Below are 18,991 nucleotides of genomic sequence, written 5' to 3'. Positions count from 1 at the left end.
TCTGCATCTGCCCTTTTTCTCCACCCAAATAGGCCAGTGGTCAGTGTTGTGTTTGCTATAGTGATTCCATAATGGTTCACTGTTGCAGGCAACATTGCAACTTTCCATGATGGCACGTTGTTGCCTCAGGGCAACAGCTGCATCTTAACAAGTATCCACTATTAAATTAGTAAATAAGTTGCATGAAACTATCAAAACTTAAAGTTTACTCACCTATTAGTGTGAAGACATTTTTTTCCAGGTGGAAAAGGAACAAAAAATAACTTTTTGAGTTTTTTTTTTTTTGCAGCAAGATAGCAGAGCTGTCTCCTTAGAAAAAGCCCGCCAAGAAGGGTTTCAAAATCGCTTCCTGGAGGTCATGTGACAACTTAAAGCATTGTTAATGGTTCCCTATGGTTTTACCTCTTTTTTAAAGTATCGCATCATTTAAAGGGATGCATTGTGGAGATGTGACAGGGCAAAAATGGCTTTGTTGCCTGAGGGCAACATGGTACCATAGAGGGTTAAAATTACATCTTAAAGTAGAAGAAATGGTCTGCTTACCTTGTGTAAAAATGGATAAATGCATTTATGACATTAAGCTATAATACTTGTTAGGCACATAACCGTAACACATCTTAGACCACAGGGTCAGTTGTCTTATTTGTTCACTAATTTATCAAATTGTAGTCTTAAATGGCCTGGTGGTTTTCCAGCAGTTCATAACAGACTAGAAATCAAACCCAGTACTGTTTTTTTTTTTTGTGTGTGTGTGTAATGTTTCACTTGATGTTTCCCACTCAGAATCTCAACAAAAGACACTGGTGTCTAAAAATGTACTGACAGGAAAGAAACAGATTGGCATGATGTATCACCATACATTTTACCAAAACAAAGCATGTCTGAAAATGCTAAACATATTAAAATACATTGAAAACAGACTGTAACAAATAATACATAATATATACATACATAATACAAATAAATAAATAAATAAATACAACAAAGAAGCATACTACAGTAAAGAATACTACAAAACAAATATTATTAAATATCATTAAATATATCTATATCTATGTATTTATCTATCTTTATTTATATATAGTTTGCAAAACTGTCATCAAAGCAGAATTTGGCTATTGAAGAATCTAAGATATAAAAGGGCAACGTTTGCACCAAAAAAAACCCTTGCACACTGTCCTCTGCACTTGTAAACAAAGATTAAATAACAGTCTTTTATATTTTATTTTTAGATTTTTAAAAAGCAAAGACAGTTTAACATTGTTTGCTTACAGCGTAATTCCATATAATTCATATTTCATAGTTTTGATGTCTCAAGTATTACAAAAATAATGAGAAGATGTGTCCATATATGTATATAGTTATTTATAATTATTAAAAATACTAGTTAAAGTTTACTGATGTGTGTCCATGTACTGTATATAATATGTATATCTGTATATCCTGTATTGGTCATGGGATATATGGATATTGGAATTTTTACTCCCTGACATCAGTATGAGCATAGGCCCCAAAAAATCCTGCATTGATCTTACACCAGTCATTATTATTATTATTATTATTATTATTATTATTATTATTATCATTATTATTATTATTTCTACTACTATAAAAGGAGTGGGGTAATAAAATGCTGCTCAGGACCTGTAGAAACACTGAGTCCAGCCCTGCAGGGACTCCTGATGCTTCTCTTCTTCGCTGGTTCACAAACTGCAGCGACGTCATTTGCTCTAAATGAGAAAATAAAAGCTTTCACTAAACTGTTGACTCGTTAATGGCCACATGAGGGCCTCTGAGTCCTCTGCTGCCTCCAAACATCCAAACCTCTCTCCTCATTTCAAGCCTTTGCCAAATTCCCTCCTCCCTCCCTCCCTCCCGCCTCCTCCTCCTCCTCCTCCTCCTCCTCTCTGCCTGCCAGTAGCCCTTCTCAGGCCGCGGAGGGGAGCATTCATACCCCGCTGTCGGCGTTTAGCGGATGGGGCTCTCAGCCTGAGCCGGAGGGAGGAGGAGGAGAAAGATGAACGGTAACCCGTGTGCCCGCAGGCTGGCCCGGCGCTCCAAGTCCGCCCTGCTGGTCGCGGCTCTGGCCGTCCTGCTGGTCCAGACTCTCATCGTGTGGAACTTCAGCAGCCTGGACTCTGCCGTCGGGGACGGAGGCGCCAGGAGCCGGGAGAAGAGAGAGGACCGAGCCGGGGGGCTCAACAAAGCCGACAGGGAGCACCCGCGGAGGGGGCTGCAGAAGAAGGGCGACCCTCCGCCACCGCTCGGAAAGGCGGCCGTTCGGCACAAGCTGCAGGCGGTAGGTTTTAATGATATCCGCTTCAGTGTGCACGGTGAACTGGGCTGTGTGAGTTTAATCAGATTTTTTTTTACACCTGTGTTTCCTCCACCGTCTGGAAAATGAGCGTTTGTCCCCGAGGGAAGCCGCATGGTAGCTATAGAGAAGATGCTACTGAGTGGCTGCAGCTGCTCGCCTGTTGTTTTGGCATTCGCATCAACACAGTTGGCCGCTTTAGTCCCCTGTATGGAGAAATGGGTCGGTGGGCCAAACTTAATCTAAAAATCTGCCAATTTAAGGCATCGATTAATGGCGAATTACCAGTTAAAAGGGAACTCGCCTGTCCAGACAATTGTAGCTACTGTTCGTTTAACTACAAACATCCAGTGTACAAGCAGCATTTAAAGAATTGTGGAACTTAAAGCTACAATCAGTTTCTCACATTTTCCTCACCAATCAGCATGAGCAGAAGAAAATAATAATGTTTGCTTCAGTAAGTGACAATTTATTGATAATATACACGCCGAATGAAAGACAGGCGCAGATATTGTCTTAAAATATTTCCATTTTTGTTAATCTACAAACGTCTGTTTGTTGTAAACCGAGAACATCTCCAGTTGTGTGTTTTGTTGACAGAGTTTGGTGCGACATTTCTCCACTCAACTGACGACAGAGCGTCTGGCTTGTAGAATGTCATTTTCGTCACTTTTTAATATAAAAGAGCAATATATTTTCACGAATCACTTAGTCCTAAACCTTAACAGCCATTTCAGCTTCTCATATAAACATATGGGTGCAAAGAACAAGTAGCTGTAGGGGATAAAACTGTTAGACTTCCTAGAATTGTGATTTAGGGTTTAATTAAAAACCTTCCCTTGGTGATAGCAAGTGACCCCAGTGATACCTTACGAAACTTGGAGATGATTAAGCCATTTTATTAATGGAAATTGGTCCCTTGTGATGCTCGCTTGTAAAAAAAAAAAAAAGCAGCCAGGTCTATATTTACAGGGGAAAACACCATGTTTCTTGCCAAGTCAAAGCTGAAACTTGTCTTTCTTCTGTGTTTTTCCACTCTATCGTGTCCACTTTCACTAACTTCCATTTGATTTCCAACTTAAGCTCAGTATGCATCATCCAAATCACCTGTCAAGCTTTCACAGACTGCATGTGAGGCTCACATTCATTTCAGTTTTATGTTTAATCACTGTACAGTCGGGTTGGGTACTCTTCAAAAATGTTAGATTCATCTGTTGAATATTTTCTCAGTTAATATAATATAATATTAATTGGTGTAAAAAGGTCAGAAAATGGTGAAGAATGCCCATCAGTGTTACCCAAAAATCAAGGTAACATCTTCAAATGTCTTGTTTTGGCCACAACCCAAAGATATTAACTTTACTGTCATAACAGAGAAGAGAAACCAGAAAATGTTCACATATAAGAAGGCAGGATCGGAGAGTGTTGACTTTTTTTTTGCTTAAAAATTACTCAAACAGACTAAGCAATTATCAAAATAGTTGGCCATTAATTTGATAATAGATTCCTAATGTTTGCAGCTCTAATTCTAGTATCAGTTGTGATACCTTGACTTTGATGTTGGTTCCTGAATGCAACTACAGAGCTTAGAGGAGTGATGTGTAGCAATTGTCTGTGCAAAAATGAGTACAGCAGTCCAAAGAGCGAGTTTGGGCCATAGACTGTATACTAAACAGGTTGAAATCCTGTTTAAAGTACGATCTATGGTTGAAGCGAGTTGTTTCCCCCCGACTCCTCCTTCCCAGACTTGGGAAAGCTCAGGCAGGCTGCAGAAACGGTGCAGGAGCACAAGACGCAACATTGTAAATTGACAATAACAAGGGAAGACGAGTCCTCCACTGTAAGTTCATCAGCCGTTTATAACTCAGTCAGTTATAAACAATGCACACTCTGGACTTTGAGTTAAGTGACTGTCTCACTGCCTGCCAGACTCCATTAACAATTTGCTCAGTTTAACAATAACAGACATCTACTCCTTTGACAGGATTATTAGTGATTTCTTATGACAGACACTAACTCAATCAGCGATCATTCAGCATTAATTTGAGCTCATGCAACAGGCAAACTATAACGGTTGTTCCAGCCCAGAATAGAAATTTAAAAGGGCAACACTGCAGTTGTAGCGCTGAACATGTTTTCTTGATCTCTGATGACATGTCATGGTCATTTTATGATTTTTTACAGTAAATATATTACAGATTTCTCCTTTAAGTTTCAGCTCTGTAGTTTAAAGTTTCATCACCTCAGCGTTTTTCTACTCAAAGCAATTTTACAACATAAAAATAAACCACAACTTGGACTTTGATTTTTTGATGCCGGTAGTAGTAAAACAATTCGGTCAGTGCCGTAAAAGTATCAGAAAGTTTGGTACCTTGCCCTACTGTAAAGTACATGTGTGTGATCTGAAGGAGATTCCACAGTGTTTTTATGAATGCTTTACCTGGTGGGATCCAGGTGTGCTCTCATGTTGTCAAGACATGAACATGTATATGCTACTCAGTGTGTGTGAGTGTGAGAGAGAGAGAGAGAGAGAGAGAGAGAGAGCGAGAGAGACGTGGGCTGTATCACAGGCATCCATTTTTACGTCCTTTCATTACAGTTAACCGGATACCCTGTGATCTTCCCTCTGTGTGTGTGCGTGTGTGTGTCAGAGCAGCGATATGTCCTGACAGTTATTGGCTTTTAAAACAGTAGAGATACATGCCAGCAGTTTTTTTTTTTATAGAAATTGAGTTTGGGAGGTGAAGAGAGACAGACAGAGAAAACAGGATGAAATGAAACAAGGCAGCAGCGTTGCAGAAGGTCGCTGTGAGAGCCAAATGAGTGATTAGACAGATCTGAGGACGTGGCTGAGCAGGGAAATAACTACAGTATGTTAATTAGTCAGTGAGGGTGTGTGACAGTTGTTGAAGACCAGATCTGATGTTGAATCAGAACTGCTGAGCCAATATTTTGCTCCTGTATTTAAATTTTTATTTGAGTATTTTTATAACCCTTAAACATCCAGCCAGCGGCTCAGAGACGACCCTGAATTTACCAGGAACTCCTCTTCCCTCTGTTTTCCTCCTCCCTCTCTCCTCCTTCCTCATCTGTTCTTTCACGAAGGGTCCAACAGCTCCAGGAAACATTTTTAATAGGGCTGCACCTAACAATTCTTTTTCAACTGATTAATCTATTATTTTTTGATGAGCCAATTAATATAACAGTTAATTTATCAAATGCCTCCAGTAGATTTTAATGTTTTATTATTATGCTGAGTTTCCTGATTATAGGGGTCGAAACAATTAGTTGATTAATTGATTAACTGTGTTGATGCAATGCAGAATCCTTGGTGTATATCAGTAAAGACTGAACTTGTGTGAAGGTGATAAAGTGTGTGTGTGTCTGTGTGGAAGTGGCTCTATTTATTGACAGGAAGAAGCGTCCTATTTCCAATAAAACACTGGAAGGAGCTCAATAAAACTGCAACACTCCCCCACCGTTACACTGTGTGTGTGCGTGTGTGCGTGTGTGTGTGTGTGTGTGTGTGCGTGTGTGTGCGTGCGTTTAACTTTCACTGTAGCAGCTTCCACAGTACTGACATTCACCTTACAGATACGTTAAAATACCAACAGTGTTCAGTTTTCCAGCAACCAGTCTGCAGGAAAGGAGTGTTTTCAGGTGTGTGTGTGTGTGCGTGCGTGTGTGCGTGCGTGCGTGTTCGTCCATCATACTGTAGCACCATGTGTACTGACTGTTGATGTCTAGGTGAGTGTGTTTACAGCAGTCGTGGATGGCGCCACTGTTGCACAACTCTCACATTCATCACACCTTTGAAGGGATGGACACACACGCACACACACACACGCACACGCACACACACACACACAGTGCTGACCACATGTGTATCAGAGCTGATTCGTACCCTGACAGCCAGGTCAGATCAGATTAGAGGATTGGTTTGGATCAGGTTTCTCTGATGGGATTTATACTTTCTAATCTAGTTTAGATTGTTCAATAATCCCTAAATACTGTGTGTGTGTGTGTGTGTGTGTGTGTGTGTGTGTGTACGTGTATGTGTATTTGTGTATCTGTGAGGACCAATTTTAGGAAAGACTTTGGAATACTTTTAGTCAGGGTTGGGATTAGGCAGGCAGTAAGGCCAAATGATTTTGAAAAAAACATGTAATTGCGATTGTTTTGACTGATATTGCAATATGATTTGTGATATTAGATTATATGTCTGGATCTCAATTCTTTGGGAGAAAATGTGTAATTTTTTTTGCAAGAATCCTGCGGCCCTTAATTAAACTCATCCTAGTAAAAACCAGACACAAGATCTGGACACTGTACTGATAGCTGCCAGTAGGGATATAACAATATATCAGATATCGCAATAAAAAATTCTCAATATCGTTCCGAACTGTAACAATAACTACTGTAATATTACATTTAGTTTATTCTATTACTTTTATTTTAGCAAAGGACTGCTACTAAGCGTTGCTTTGTTTTTGCTCCACAGCACATAATATTTCAAGCATTATTGCCAAAGACTATCCATGCAAATTTTTTTGCACATGCTTATTTTATTAAAGAGGGAAAGCATAAGCTCTAAACTGAAAACAAAAAATGCTGCACACAACAGTTTTTGTTTTTAATAAAGGGCATATGTGTCAAGTCGCCATGTTTCTTTGGTTTTATATAGTTCTTGTTCCATAATTTGGGACATATACTTACCTGTTTCTAAGAACAGAGAAGTATGTGATTAATGATGATATTTCTAATCATTTATTCTTCTGCCTGTTGTCATCAAAGTGCCTTCAGTCAGAGCAGCGGGGTGTAATATCTCAGATGATTCCCTCTGCACATGCTGGCATGTTACTGTCTCTATTTGCGATTAAGCACAACACACTAATGTTAAAACCTGAAAGCTGCTTTATGTTTTTTTTTTCTATTTTCTTTGAGATAATACTCACTAAATCTGGCATAGATAGACTTAAATCCCTGATGTAATCCTGAGTCGTCCGGCGGGTCTCGGGTCCTTCTACAGCCAGGTTTCACAGCACCATCCCGTCCATCATAATAGTCCATTTAGCTTACTTTCTGTCCATCTGTCTCTGTTTTTCCTTTGTCTCAACAGCTCTATTTTAAGCACTTTTCAGACATGTAACTTCCATTCATTTCCTTTGGGAGATGACTGTTTTCTTCTTTTTTTCTTGTGTGTTTTGTCATCCTCATTAGCTTCTCAGTTTCACGTGCAGTTGTGGGTTTGATGGTGTGAAGACGAATTCCTCCTCAAAGTTCAAAAGAAACTGCCACTCCGTTTCACAGTTTGCTATTCACACATGATCAGTTCTGTTCATTAGCAGAATCCTATTTATATGAACCTGAAGTATGAATGACATAACATTGTTATTTTCCCTACGTCTAAGTCGGGATTTCACAGATAAATGTCACTGAGCTTCATATCATGATGTTGCCATGTCTGTTATTTTTGAGGAAATAACTTTTTAGACAGCTGATTTTTACAGCTGCTTTACTTTGACTGTGTGCAAGACCTTTTGGATGTGTAAAAGAACTCAGAACATTAATTAACATTAGATTCTGACTAGAGGTGTTTATTCTTCAGCCAGAACAGAGGTGTGTTTTTAACCGTCAGTCTGTGAACACCAGTCTGCTGCTGGCTAACAGCTTGAAGAGACAGAAATGTTATCGTTGTTGGGCAACATTGTCAGCTGCTCCGTCTCTTTGCAGAATGTCTGACTCCTCTTTATCCTGTTCTTGGAATCTATTGCTAGCACCCATTTCATGCAAGCATGTGTCTGAGTGTGTGTGGCTGTGATGTTACTGTCTGTGTCACTGCACACATGATGCGACTATCATGCAGAGCACGTGTATGAATTTGACCGGTTTAGAATCAGATATGTGATGCTGACCAGCCGGTCAATGCCCTTTCATAGACAGACCTCTCTTCACAGTGCTCAGTGGTGGAGAAAAGGGTAAAGGTTTGCATTTATTTAAACCAATCTCAGATGTCTTGGACACTGCTGTAAAACAGTGTCGAGAGGGAACTTGTTTTGGTGGAACATTTGCACGTTGGCAGGTGAGCTCTGGCAATGAAATGACTACATCACTACAAAAGAAAAGGTAACAGCTGTTCGCTTGTTTACATTTGTACAGTTAGCATCCCAGGCGCTAACATGCTGTTGTCAGCATGTAGGTTGCAGCTTGGAGGTTGTTCTTCTTACCTGGGGACTTTCAAAATGTAGATAGCGGATGCTGCAATGTCACTTGAAGAAAGCAACCAGTGGGAGAACTTATACAGTGCTGTAGTGTGCATCTGGTGAGTCAGACTTCTGGTCAGAGCCGGTCAATTGATGCATCCCTGGATTAACTGCAGTGCCTGAGAAGCGGAGTGAACAGTGTACAATACATCTGTCTTATGTCGCTGTGTTGATATTCAACAAATCTGACGCTGACGCTTTGTGTTTTAAGAAAATTCTTAGATGCCAAACATTCATGTAAACTTTTTTCCAACATTTCGTTGCATTCATAAACCCAGGTATAGTAGGAAATGTAAAACACAGTTTTTCTTGAAGGTATTTTGGAAACTGTGCTGTACGGTTTGCACTGTGCAACAGCAGCAAATTCCAGGCTGTCTGTTCCCACAGGTATACTGAGTACAAACACACACACATACACAAGTGTTTGATTAATGCATAACTGTGGCCTCATGATGCTGTACACAGCCTGCTGAAAGAGCTCTTTATTGCTTCATATGAGGGCGTTTTCTCTCCCCTCACTCACACACACACCCATATAGATGTGTGTAGAAATAACTGTATGGATGAATAGATAGATTGAAGACTGGAAAAGAAATAATGATTAAGATTATGTGATTAAATCACCCCGCATGCATGTGCATGGGGAAAAAGTATGCATGTGTGCAAAATCACACTCATGTTCAGTCACATCCTTAAGAAACACACAGTGAAAGATATTTTCTGTTTAGATAGTTTGGTTCATCAGACAGGTCTTAAGCCTGTATTTAAAATTATTTAGTAACTTGGACTGAGATGCATATAGATATAAGTGTTCCATAGCTGAGCCCATATATCTAACCACTCCCTCACCTCTCTAAAAACGTGTTTAGTGTCGTCTTCTCTGTTGTGGCTTTGGTCACTATGAAACTAACAACAAACTAGGAAGGATTTTGGGGCTGATACCGATATTAGGGAGTAAAACATATTCTATCAAAATATCAGTCATATTTTTAAAACATGTAAAACAATTTTTGAAGAAAAAAATACATATATTTATGTAGTGTGCAATCTAATATTCTTCCACATTTTTTTTTTCTAACATTTTCACTGAACTTCGAACAAACCCAGAACGTTCAGAAGAATCATCTCCAGTCGAACTTCGCGTGCATCGCGATAAATAATGGACGCCTTTGATATCTGTCTGTTCTTGTGCCAGAAATCACCCACTATCCATGTTTAACTGTCTCCAGAAAATATTGATGAAACAATCTTAAAGCGCTGTCAGATTTATGCTCATCAGTGTAAACATGGCCTCTGATCAACAGATGTCAGAGCAACAGGTCTCCTTTCTTCCTCCAACCCCCACAACCCCCCTCTCTCCCCTCTTTTAATGTCTCTCGCCTCGGGCGCCTGAGGGAACAGGCTCTCTTGTCTCTTTTCTGTCGCCTTTATCATGGAGCAGCAGGAGGTCTGAAGGCAGCGTACACGACTTCAATAAGAACCTGCTGAGGAGGAGAGAGGCTCAGAGCAAACTGACTCACACAACAACACAGTTAGCTAGAAAGCAGTGACTCAGTGTGTGTCTGTGTGTGTGTGTGTAAGTATAAAGAATGATGTCTTTGTAGGTAAGCGGTGGTATTTTAGCTGTGGCCGGTCTCCATGGAATGCAAAGGCTTTTGGGAAAAAACGCAGAAGGATCAGTGAAGGAGAGAGAAACAGCAGTTTGTATTATTCTGTCAGCAGAAAGAGGAATCGCTTGATGAAGTAAATTATAGGACTGGGCGATGTGGCTTATAAATATCTTTTTTTTTTTTTAGGCTATCCCTGGATGTACGAAATATATCTTGTTTTTTTTTTTTGTTTTTTTTCGATTTTCTCTAAAATAACATTCTGTAAATTGTCAAATGTGTGATGGTCTTGTATACTATGAATCACTGCTGTAGATTAAACGACCCAACAGCATATAAAATAAATATCTACAGCAGTAAAATGCAACATACACATTTATGCAGCATCAATATTAATCCAAAACATCAGATATAAGTAAAACACTAACAAAGAATGTTTTACTGCACAATGATTACTGCAAGTACATTTTGGCGTATTGCATACATTCCTTTTACTTGTAGTGGAGTTGAGGTTGGATTATATGGACAAAATAAATATATTTGACCCTGATATCGATAGACACCAGAGTACGGTATTCCTGGTCTTGTTGGGACCCCGGGTCTGAAAGCCTTCTCCTCCCAGTGGTACGAAGCTCCTATGCTAGAAGTGTAAACACAACCAGCGGCTCTATGACTGACTAAGCTAATTAGCTAATGGCAGCTACAGTTAGCATCGATCCTTACACATTACACCTTTAAGGCTGCATTTAGTTTCTCTAAAAGAGATCTAATTAATTAGAATTAGATCTAATTAATTAAGGTGAGATTACCTTTTTTTTTGCACCCGCACTTAAAATACACCGTTCTCTGATGTCATATCTTTATCAAATTTATCAATTTTAACTATATATTTTCATCTGTAAATCAAAATATAGACTGAATGATTTGGAGTCCCTGGGGTGAGTTGATGGTCCAGTGGTTCAGACACATACCATATAACCGCAATCTCAACTACCTCTCAATAAAGGCAAAAAAGTTAAGCAACTTTGCAGCTTTCAACTTTAAGCAAATTGCTGATTTAGAGAAGTGACTGCAGATCTTCCTCAGACTGCTTATGACCATAATCTTAACATGTAAACTTAAATCTTTGCTGCTGTTTGATCACCTCTGATAAATAAAACTATTTGTAATGGAGCAAATAAGAATGGACTTTAGGCAATTAGATTTCTGGAAAAAAAAACAATGTGGAACCCTGTAACATCAAAACTGTTATTCCTTCACATTCTGTTAATAGTTTTAGTTATTTTTTTGAATAGTCTAAAGTAGATTCTTACGTACCAATCCTTTAAGTTTTGGTCAAGAGCAACATATCACTACAACCACCATGCAGCACCTTTCTTCTAGCACCACCCTCAGGACAAACTTTACATTTTTAGCACCTCTATTAGTCAGACTCTAATAATAGATAAATCCTCAGTGTGTTAATTTGCTCCAGAGCCTGTGTGTGTGTATGTGAGAGAGAGCTTTTTGTCTCTCTCTGTACTCTTATTCCTAGTTTCATACATACTTTCACATTCACAGTGATAACAGGACAGCTGGAAATATTCACTGTGACTCTATACACACACACGCACACAAACACACACATTCCTCTAAGCTGATATTGCAGATGAGATAATGAAAGGTTGTCTGAGGAGCAGGTGGCAAGAGCTGATATTACTGCCTTCCCACAGGCACTCTAATAGTGTGTGTGTGGGTGTGTGTATACACACACTCAGAAACACACTCTTTATCCCTGGAAAAGACAGATATAGGGCGATCTGTGGGATTAAAATACCCATCGAGGTCATGTGGCTTTGCTACCAAAACATACGTATACATACACACACACACACACACACACACATTCATATATATCACCACCTGACTCAGGGAAGTCAAGGCCAAGGCCACAGCTGTCTGCATGTCAGGGGTCAAAGGTCACTAGGGCTCAGGAAATCATTCACTTTCACCTGTCATTCCTTTCTTCTTCTTTTTTTTACCTCTCTGTTTTGATTTTTCCTAGAAAGCGAAAGTGAAATTGAGGACTTCCTGTGAGTCAGACTTTTTTTTTCCTGTTTTAAAGGACTAAAGTAAAAATACTGTGTAGATTATAAATCTGCACAGTTCTGGATAAGAGAGGACGCCAACTCTGGAAAAGATTAGGGCTTTGCAATATGGTTTAAAAAAAAAGTCATATTGCAATTATTATTGCAACTGAAATTGCAAAATGTGATACGATTACTGGAAATGATCAGTTTTGCATCACAGCATTTCATTTTTACTGGAAAAAAAAATCATGATTAAGTGATATTTGTTGGGATCTGAACCAAACACACATATTTTCTTTCATCTGAGAACAAGTTTTTTAGACCAGTGCATCTCTGCAGCGCTGCAGTGCTTATTATTTTTGGAAAGGAAAGCGTGTGGACCAGGAAATATCACCATGTTGGAGTGTTGATCTTTCAGGATTACAGAATGTTATGGTTATTGATAATTTTGTCTTCTCACTTACAGGACGTCTACCATTCCCACCGGCCTAAAGAGAAACTTCGCCCAGACAGCAACAATAACGAGAACTCAGTCCCTAAAGACTTTGACACCATCGACAGCAACAGCAACCTGGGAGCTCGATCCCAACGCCAACGAGTGCCGGTCGCAAACGCCAAACGCAAGCTAGACAAGGCCCAAGCACAAAGCATGCTGGGAAAATCTGCTAACGAGGTTCTCAAGTTCCAGCCCAGAGGGACAGGTCACAGTCACAATCACACCCACGTCCGTAAACCTCACCCCCAGGTGCCAACTGTCTCAGCGCCGGCCCAAGGGTCCAATCAGGATCCGCCGTTCTACCAGACGAAGAAGTCGGCCACTCAGCTGCCGCCCGGTTTGGAGCCGAGGAAGGAGCAGCCGCAGTGCGAGATCAGCGGGAAAGAAGCCATTTCTGCTCTGTCCAGAGCCAAGAGCCGCGAGTGTCGGCAGCAGATAGTGGAGGTCTACTGCAAACACAAAGAGAGAGCGCTGATGCCGGAGAAAGTGCCTCGCTACTGCCCCATAGAAGGTGAGCTCCACAGACTGAAGCTAATCAATACAGAGAAAACTATCAATAACTTACTGATGAATAATAATGAATTAATGATAAACTTCTAGGATACTTGAATAAAATATATACATCTCAAAATACTGTACAGGTACTGACTTTATAATGTAGAAGTTGTATTTTCTGTATTGAGTTTTTCAAAATTCATTTATATGAGGGCTGCACAATTAATCACAATAAAACTGCAATACGGCAAGGTGCAATATCCAAATCACTGAACCAAAACGCAGTTTTTTGCAAAAGTAAAAATGTATGAAAACAGTATTATATTGAGGTACAGTAGTGCTGCAGAGATAACCTGCAAAACTGATCATTTCCATTAATCTTGTCACATATTGCAAATCATGCAGCCCTAAGTTATACTATATGTAACTACAGGCAAAAACAATGTTTTTCATGTCCGATATGCATTTAATAATCATGCACTAATTAAGTAATTTGTAGAAAAAATGTCCTGCAAAACATTCACACTTAAATTGAGATTAAACTTTGATTGAGCTATGTAAATATTTGAACTAAACTTTTAAAATGTGGTGCCAGTGTTGTAACTTTTTGTTGTACTGAATTTGTACAGGGACTGGAATGCTACAGCAAGTGAAAATAACCTCCTACTTATGGGAGTGTGAGCACCCAGAACTATTGTACATAGTTAGTTCAGATGTATTAACCTATGATTTAAAGACTTTTTGTCCCTTCATGTTCACATAGCCAGTGATTGAGCCAGTCAACAAATGAAAGGGTGACAGACTGAGCGACAGAAAGTGAAGGCATTGGACGAACATGCGGCTGCTTTGAAGTGGCAGATTGAAAAAAGTCAAACGAAGTTTTTTTTTTTTTTTTTTTCCAAATTTACCCTCTGAGAAACATTTTTAACCCGGCACGTGCCAGAGCCACGGAGAGGCATCCACTCTGTTGCCACGTCTATTTTGAGGAACTTAAAGCATGAATGGACACAGCGAGGCTGCTCACCACGAGGATGAGACTCATCCAGCATAATTACACCCTAATTAAACAAGCAGTTTGTAGTCTTATTTTTGGAACGGCTGACTAATGATTTACTTGTAGTCGTGCTCTCGGAACCACCCTGGGCCGTTTGAGGTTTAATTTATATGATTATAGGCTGCTTTGATGATATACCAGTCATTATATCTGCAGACTGAAGCCAGGCTGGAGCAGCAGTGACAGATGATCTGGTTTAAGTTGACATCTGAGTTTGACTGACGTCTAAAGAGAATAAAAGGGTTCTGGAAAGTGTTTGGTGTTTCCGTGCTCATGCCGGCGTAAGTGTACATCCCTAGCCGGGCACGACATGACTTCCCCTGCCTCCTTCTGTCTGCACAGCAGTGCTTGAGTGAGCCGCCTGATTACAGTCATTTCTCCTCAAACTCCCAATCCCAGCATGCCCCACAGCCCGGCAAGGTCACTAATTAGGCCAAGCAGGCCTCAACCCGCGCCATCTTTGGAGTGAGCGGGATGATGGAGGAGCTTTAGGCTGTCAAAGGGTTTGTATATACAAGAGGCCGATTTAGATCAGTCAGCCACAGACGGAGAATATTTCCAGGAAAGACGGAAGTGAAAATGGAGGACCAGAGTGGAGAACAGGGTTGAGAGTGATGCTGTCTTACACCCAGACGTTACTCAAGTAGAAGTACAGATACTTGTGTAAGAAAAGACTCTGAAAGTACAGATTCAACTTCTTTAATGCAGTAAAGTGAAAAAGTACAGACTCTGAAATGCACTCAAAGTGTGAAAGTAAAAGGTTGCCGTCTATCTACTGACTGTTTCTGTGCAAAGTTAACAGAACCTCAGCTTGAGTCTCCCTCTGTATACCTCCTGTCTCTGTTTCAGCTTGTAACACTTTTTACATCGTTTTTGTTTTTCCTTTACGTTATTTTCATCTTGTTACATTGTTCATGTTGTTTTCGTCTTATTACGTCCTTTACGTCATTTCTTCTTTTACACCTTTTACATCATTTTTGTATCATGTCTTTTAAGTCATTTTGTCCTGGGTCTTTTACGTCTTGTTACATCTTTTTCATCTTGTTACATTGTTTACGTTGTTTTCGTCTCGTTGTATCTGTTGTGTGTGATATGCTCCACGCCTGGACACACTGAGGAAACGTCTTCTCTATATGTCATTGTCCCATTCATTTAAGGTGAAATCACTCTTTATGTTGGAAAGGCGGCTAACATTGATCCACAGCGGCCACACTGACAAGCCTGCCTGCGTATGCGTCTGCACGTTTTGTTTATTGACCTCATCAGTATAGACATCGGCCAGTGCCACTTATCTCAAAATGCTGGATAATTGGCCAACCAATCAATCAGTTTGTCACTACGATCCATTACCTCACTGCTCGATGTCCCTAAATCCTACACAATGGTTCTTTTAGCATTTTGTCCAATAAATGGCAGAAAATACTGGAAAATTAAATGTTTTCAGATGTCTTTTTTGCCGGTTAATTTCCTGTCCATCCACTAATCGATAAATCGTTAACAGGAACAGGACATGAAAGCATCATTAAAAGCCTCTCTAAAGTTAAATCATGTTAATTGTCCTGTGGAAAATGCTGTCTGTGTCATGAGCTGATGTCCTTGTCTTCTCTGTCCAGGTAAGGCTAATGTGAATGTACAGTGGGATGAAGACCCCTCAGATGCTGCCCAGCTCGTGCCTGTTCGGATCGCCTTCGTCCTGGTTGTCCACGGCAGAGCGTCGCGTCAGTTTCAGCGTCTCTTTAAAGCCATCTACCACACCTCACACTACTACTACATCCACGTCGACCAGGTGAGACCAGTGACTTTCATTCTATGTCCATAGCCAGCCGTACAGATATAACAACTCTTAAATTATAAATTTTAAATTTGCTCCTTGCAGTCACTTCGGCTGAGCTCCTGTGTCGACTGAAAATGACTTTCCTGCTTGTTGTTGTCCTTTCTCAGAGGTCCAACTACCTCCACAGAGAGGTGCTGTCTCTGGCCAGCCAGTATCCCAATGTCCGGGTGACTCCCTGGCGAATGTCCACCATCTGGGGTGGGGCCAGCCTGTTGACTATGTATCTACGCAGCATGGAGGACCTTCTCAAAATGGCCGACTGGTCCTGGGACTTCTTCATCAACCTCAGTGCTGCCGACTACCCCATCAGGTGAGAGACTGGGTCAGCTGCAGGAAGCAGAAAGCTGAGGGATCACCTCTTAGAAATTCATTAGGCTTTTTTTTATTGCAATGGTGGTTTTTTAACAATGAAGACAATTCCTATGATCACATGCTACCCCACAAAGTTATCAAACTGTTATTTGTATGTAATGGAATGTGAACATGTAGGACACAGGGCTACTAAAATGCAAAGTCCAATATGGAGCAGAGAGCGAAAATTCATTAGAAACCATCAAACAGCAGCTACCACTTCAACACACAAATACATTTATAAATAACTGGTAATGTGCTTGATAACATTTTAATAAGCAGCATCTCTATTAGATTAAAATCTGTGGAAAATCTGCAGAAATTTTGTCAAAATTCTGTGATGCAGATTCCATGTGGTCCTGTTTATTAACCTCAAAACAGGACCCTGCTACTCCAGCAGCATCCATCACATTCTTATAGGTTTACTATTGTACAGTTGTTCAAAAGAATGATCGTATATGAATTTTTTTTTATTGGTTGCTGTTGGATCTGTACTCTGCATTGGCCAATACAAAGTCCAGGTACCAAAATTGGTACTGGGAAGGAGAAATTTGCAACAGAATGTCTCTCATTTCAAGCTAACCAGGCCCAAAAGTTATTTGCAAACTGTGGCCTGAATAAAGTTTTCAATTGTTGCTGAAACCAAAAGACCTAAAGACAGAAATGGTTTCACTATAATAGACAGTTGCTCCATAAGGGTTTGCTTGAAAGTCACTCCATTGTTCACTGTTCTGTATCCATGTAGGAGACGGGAGGGGATTTATCCATCATGTCAGGTTCCTGCTAAACACACAGCACATTGATTTGTTAAAGCACTGTGTCAGCTAACGACCACTAACCCGGCAGCCCGGCGAGCCTTGTTTGGTTTGTTTAAGGTGTTATGGATCAGGTTACGTGGCCTCGAGTGCATCGACTCTGAATGGATTGGGAGTCTATAGCTTTTGAAGCAGAGCCCTTTAATGGCTGTCTTGCTGCTCTGGGATTTGAGGAGATCTGTGTTTTTTTTAGGAAAGAGCTCGGCTGTGATCAGTGGAGATATTGTGTGGAGATTCTCACTGTAGCTGCAGCAGTGAAGAAACGTGGAGGACACAGTCACTCGGTGTGTCTTAAAGGTTTTCTTCTTGTCCAAAGTCAATTTTTTCTTGCCCCTGTGCAACTATTTTATTTATCAGCAGTTATAAAATAACGACAATGGCTAATGTTAATCCTCATGTTTAAATAAATGTATAAAATGTAGGAAAATAGAGAAAAATGTCCAAGGTGATGTTTTTAAATGTCTTTAAATATCGCGTCTCGTTAAAACAGATTTTTCTGCAATTCTTGCGTGAGAAATTAATTTGATGATTAATCGATCAGCCTCTCTTTACTAGAACAGGGCCACACGTGAGCTGACGTTGACCCTTTGAATTCGTATGTACATGATTTGTGCTAAGAATCAGCTCACTGTAGGTTTGGACCGAGGAAATGGATAAAGATCTCCTGGCCCATTTATAGGCTACTTGTACCAATTCTGTTGCATCTGGGTAACTGGGTCGTTATTTTAAGGGACAGTCTTTAAGAATAATTAGCACAACAATTATCATGAATCCGATCTGCTGATCATTTCTTGATTATCCTATGAATGATTCTGTCTACAGAATTTCAGATAAATGGTCACAGACGCGACACGGCGTTTCTCAAAATGCAAACTGACATTTTCAAACGTTTTTTTTCAATCATGAGCGCAAAACTCAAAAATATTCAGTTTACAATTATATAAAGGGAAAAGCAGCTCTATTTCCTTTAAAAATTTACTTAAAATTAATTGATAATTGACTTATCATTTGAATGTGAGGGATGTGCTCCTGGATTTAAACAAATCCTCAGTTTAACCTTATTATCAAAACCAAATGATCTGAAAGTCAAACAGAGGTGAAGCTCAACCAGACTCTGTTGTAAATGTCCATCAGATTCTGCAGGGCTACTTCAGGGTTAAGCTTTGACCTTTATGTACAGCGTGCAGTTCGATGTGCTTTGCTTTTGCTTCCAAATAATATGTTTAGATGTACTAACTGGGTTAAACTGGGGAGCCTCTGGCAGCTCATGTTGAAGTAAGTTAAGAAAAAAGTTGATTGCTAAAATCTTACCACGGCTTTACATCTTGATTCCATTCCTAATCCCAAACTCACATCCAGATCCAGACTGACAGGATGTCTGCTGCGTCATTAGTTCTTTTGTTTTCTATTCTTGTGAGTGCTCCTCATGAGGATAGAAATACAAGACACACAACGCACGCACGCACACACACACAAACACACACACACACACACAGATCCATTCTCTTCTGTCCTTCCGTCTGTTTGAACGCCCTTCCAGCTAAAATCCATAGCCAACCACAGCATTAGCACGACCATCAATAGCTGTGACGTTATTAAGGCACATGGAGTGTGAGTCAATGTGTGTGTGTGTGTGTGTGTGTGTGTGTGTGTGTGTGTGTGTGTGTGTGTGTGTTGGTAGCTACGGATTCTG

At 40.2% G+C, this 18,991-nt stretch overlaps 1 protein-coding gene across 1 annotated transcript in view; it reads left to right on the top strand.

The window, feature by feature from the left end:
• The first annotated feature begins 1,917 nt into the window (after nt 1-1,917).
• LOC146309086 (xylosyltransferase 1-like) overlaps nt 1,918-18,991 on the top strand; it is a 31,085-nt gene continuing 14,011 nt past the window's right edge. The window contains exons 1-4 of the mRNA XM_084744808.1: nt 1,918-2,299; nt 12,720-13,260; nt 15,912-16,084; nt 16,240-16,442. Of these exons, the coding sequence (XP_084600934.1) occupies nt 2,018-2,299; nt 12,720-13,260; nt 15,912-16,084; nt 16,240-16,442 (1,199 nt within the window). The 5' untranslated portion in view covers nt 1,918-2,017. The remainder of the gene's footprint in view (nt 2,300-12,719; nt 13,261-15,911; nt 16,085-16,239; nt 16,443-18,991) is intronic.

Source organism: Lutjanus erythropterus, chromosome 19 (genome assembly GCF_056507025.1).
Source record: "Lutjanus erythropterus isolate fLutEry1 chromosome 19, fLutEry1.hap2, whole genome shotgun sequence".
NCBI classification, from domain to species: Eukaryota; Metazoa; Chordata; class Actinopteri; order Lutjaniformes; family Lutjanidae; genus Lutjanus; species Lutjanus erythropterus.
The sequence above is the reverse complement of the archived record's forward strand: the minus strand, read 5'-3'. Positions and strand labels throughout refer to the sequence as shown.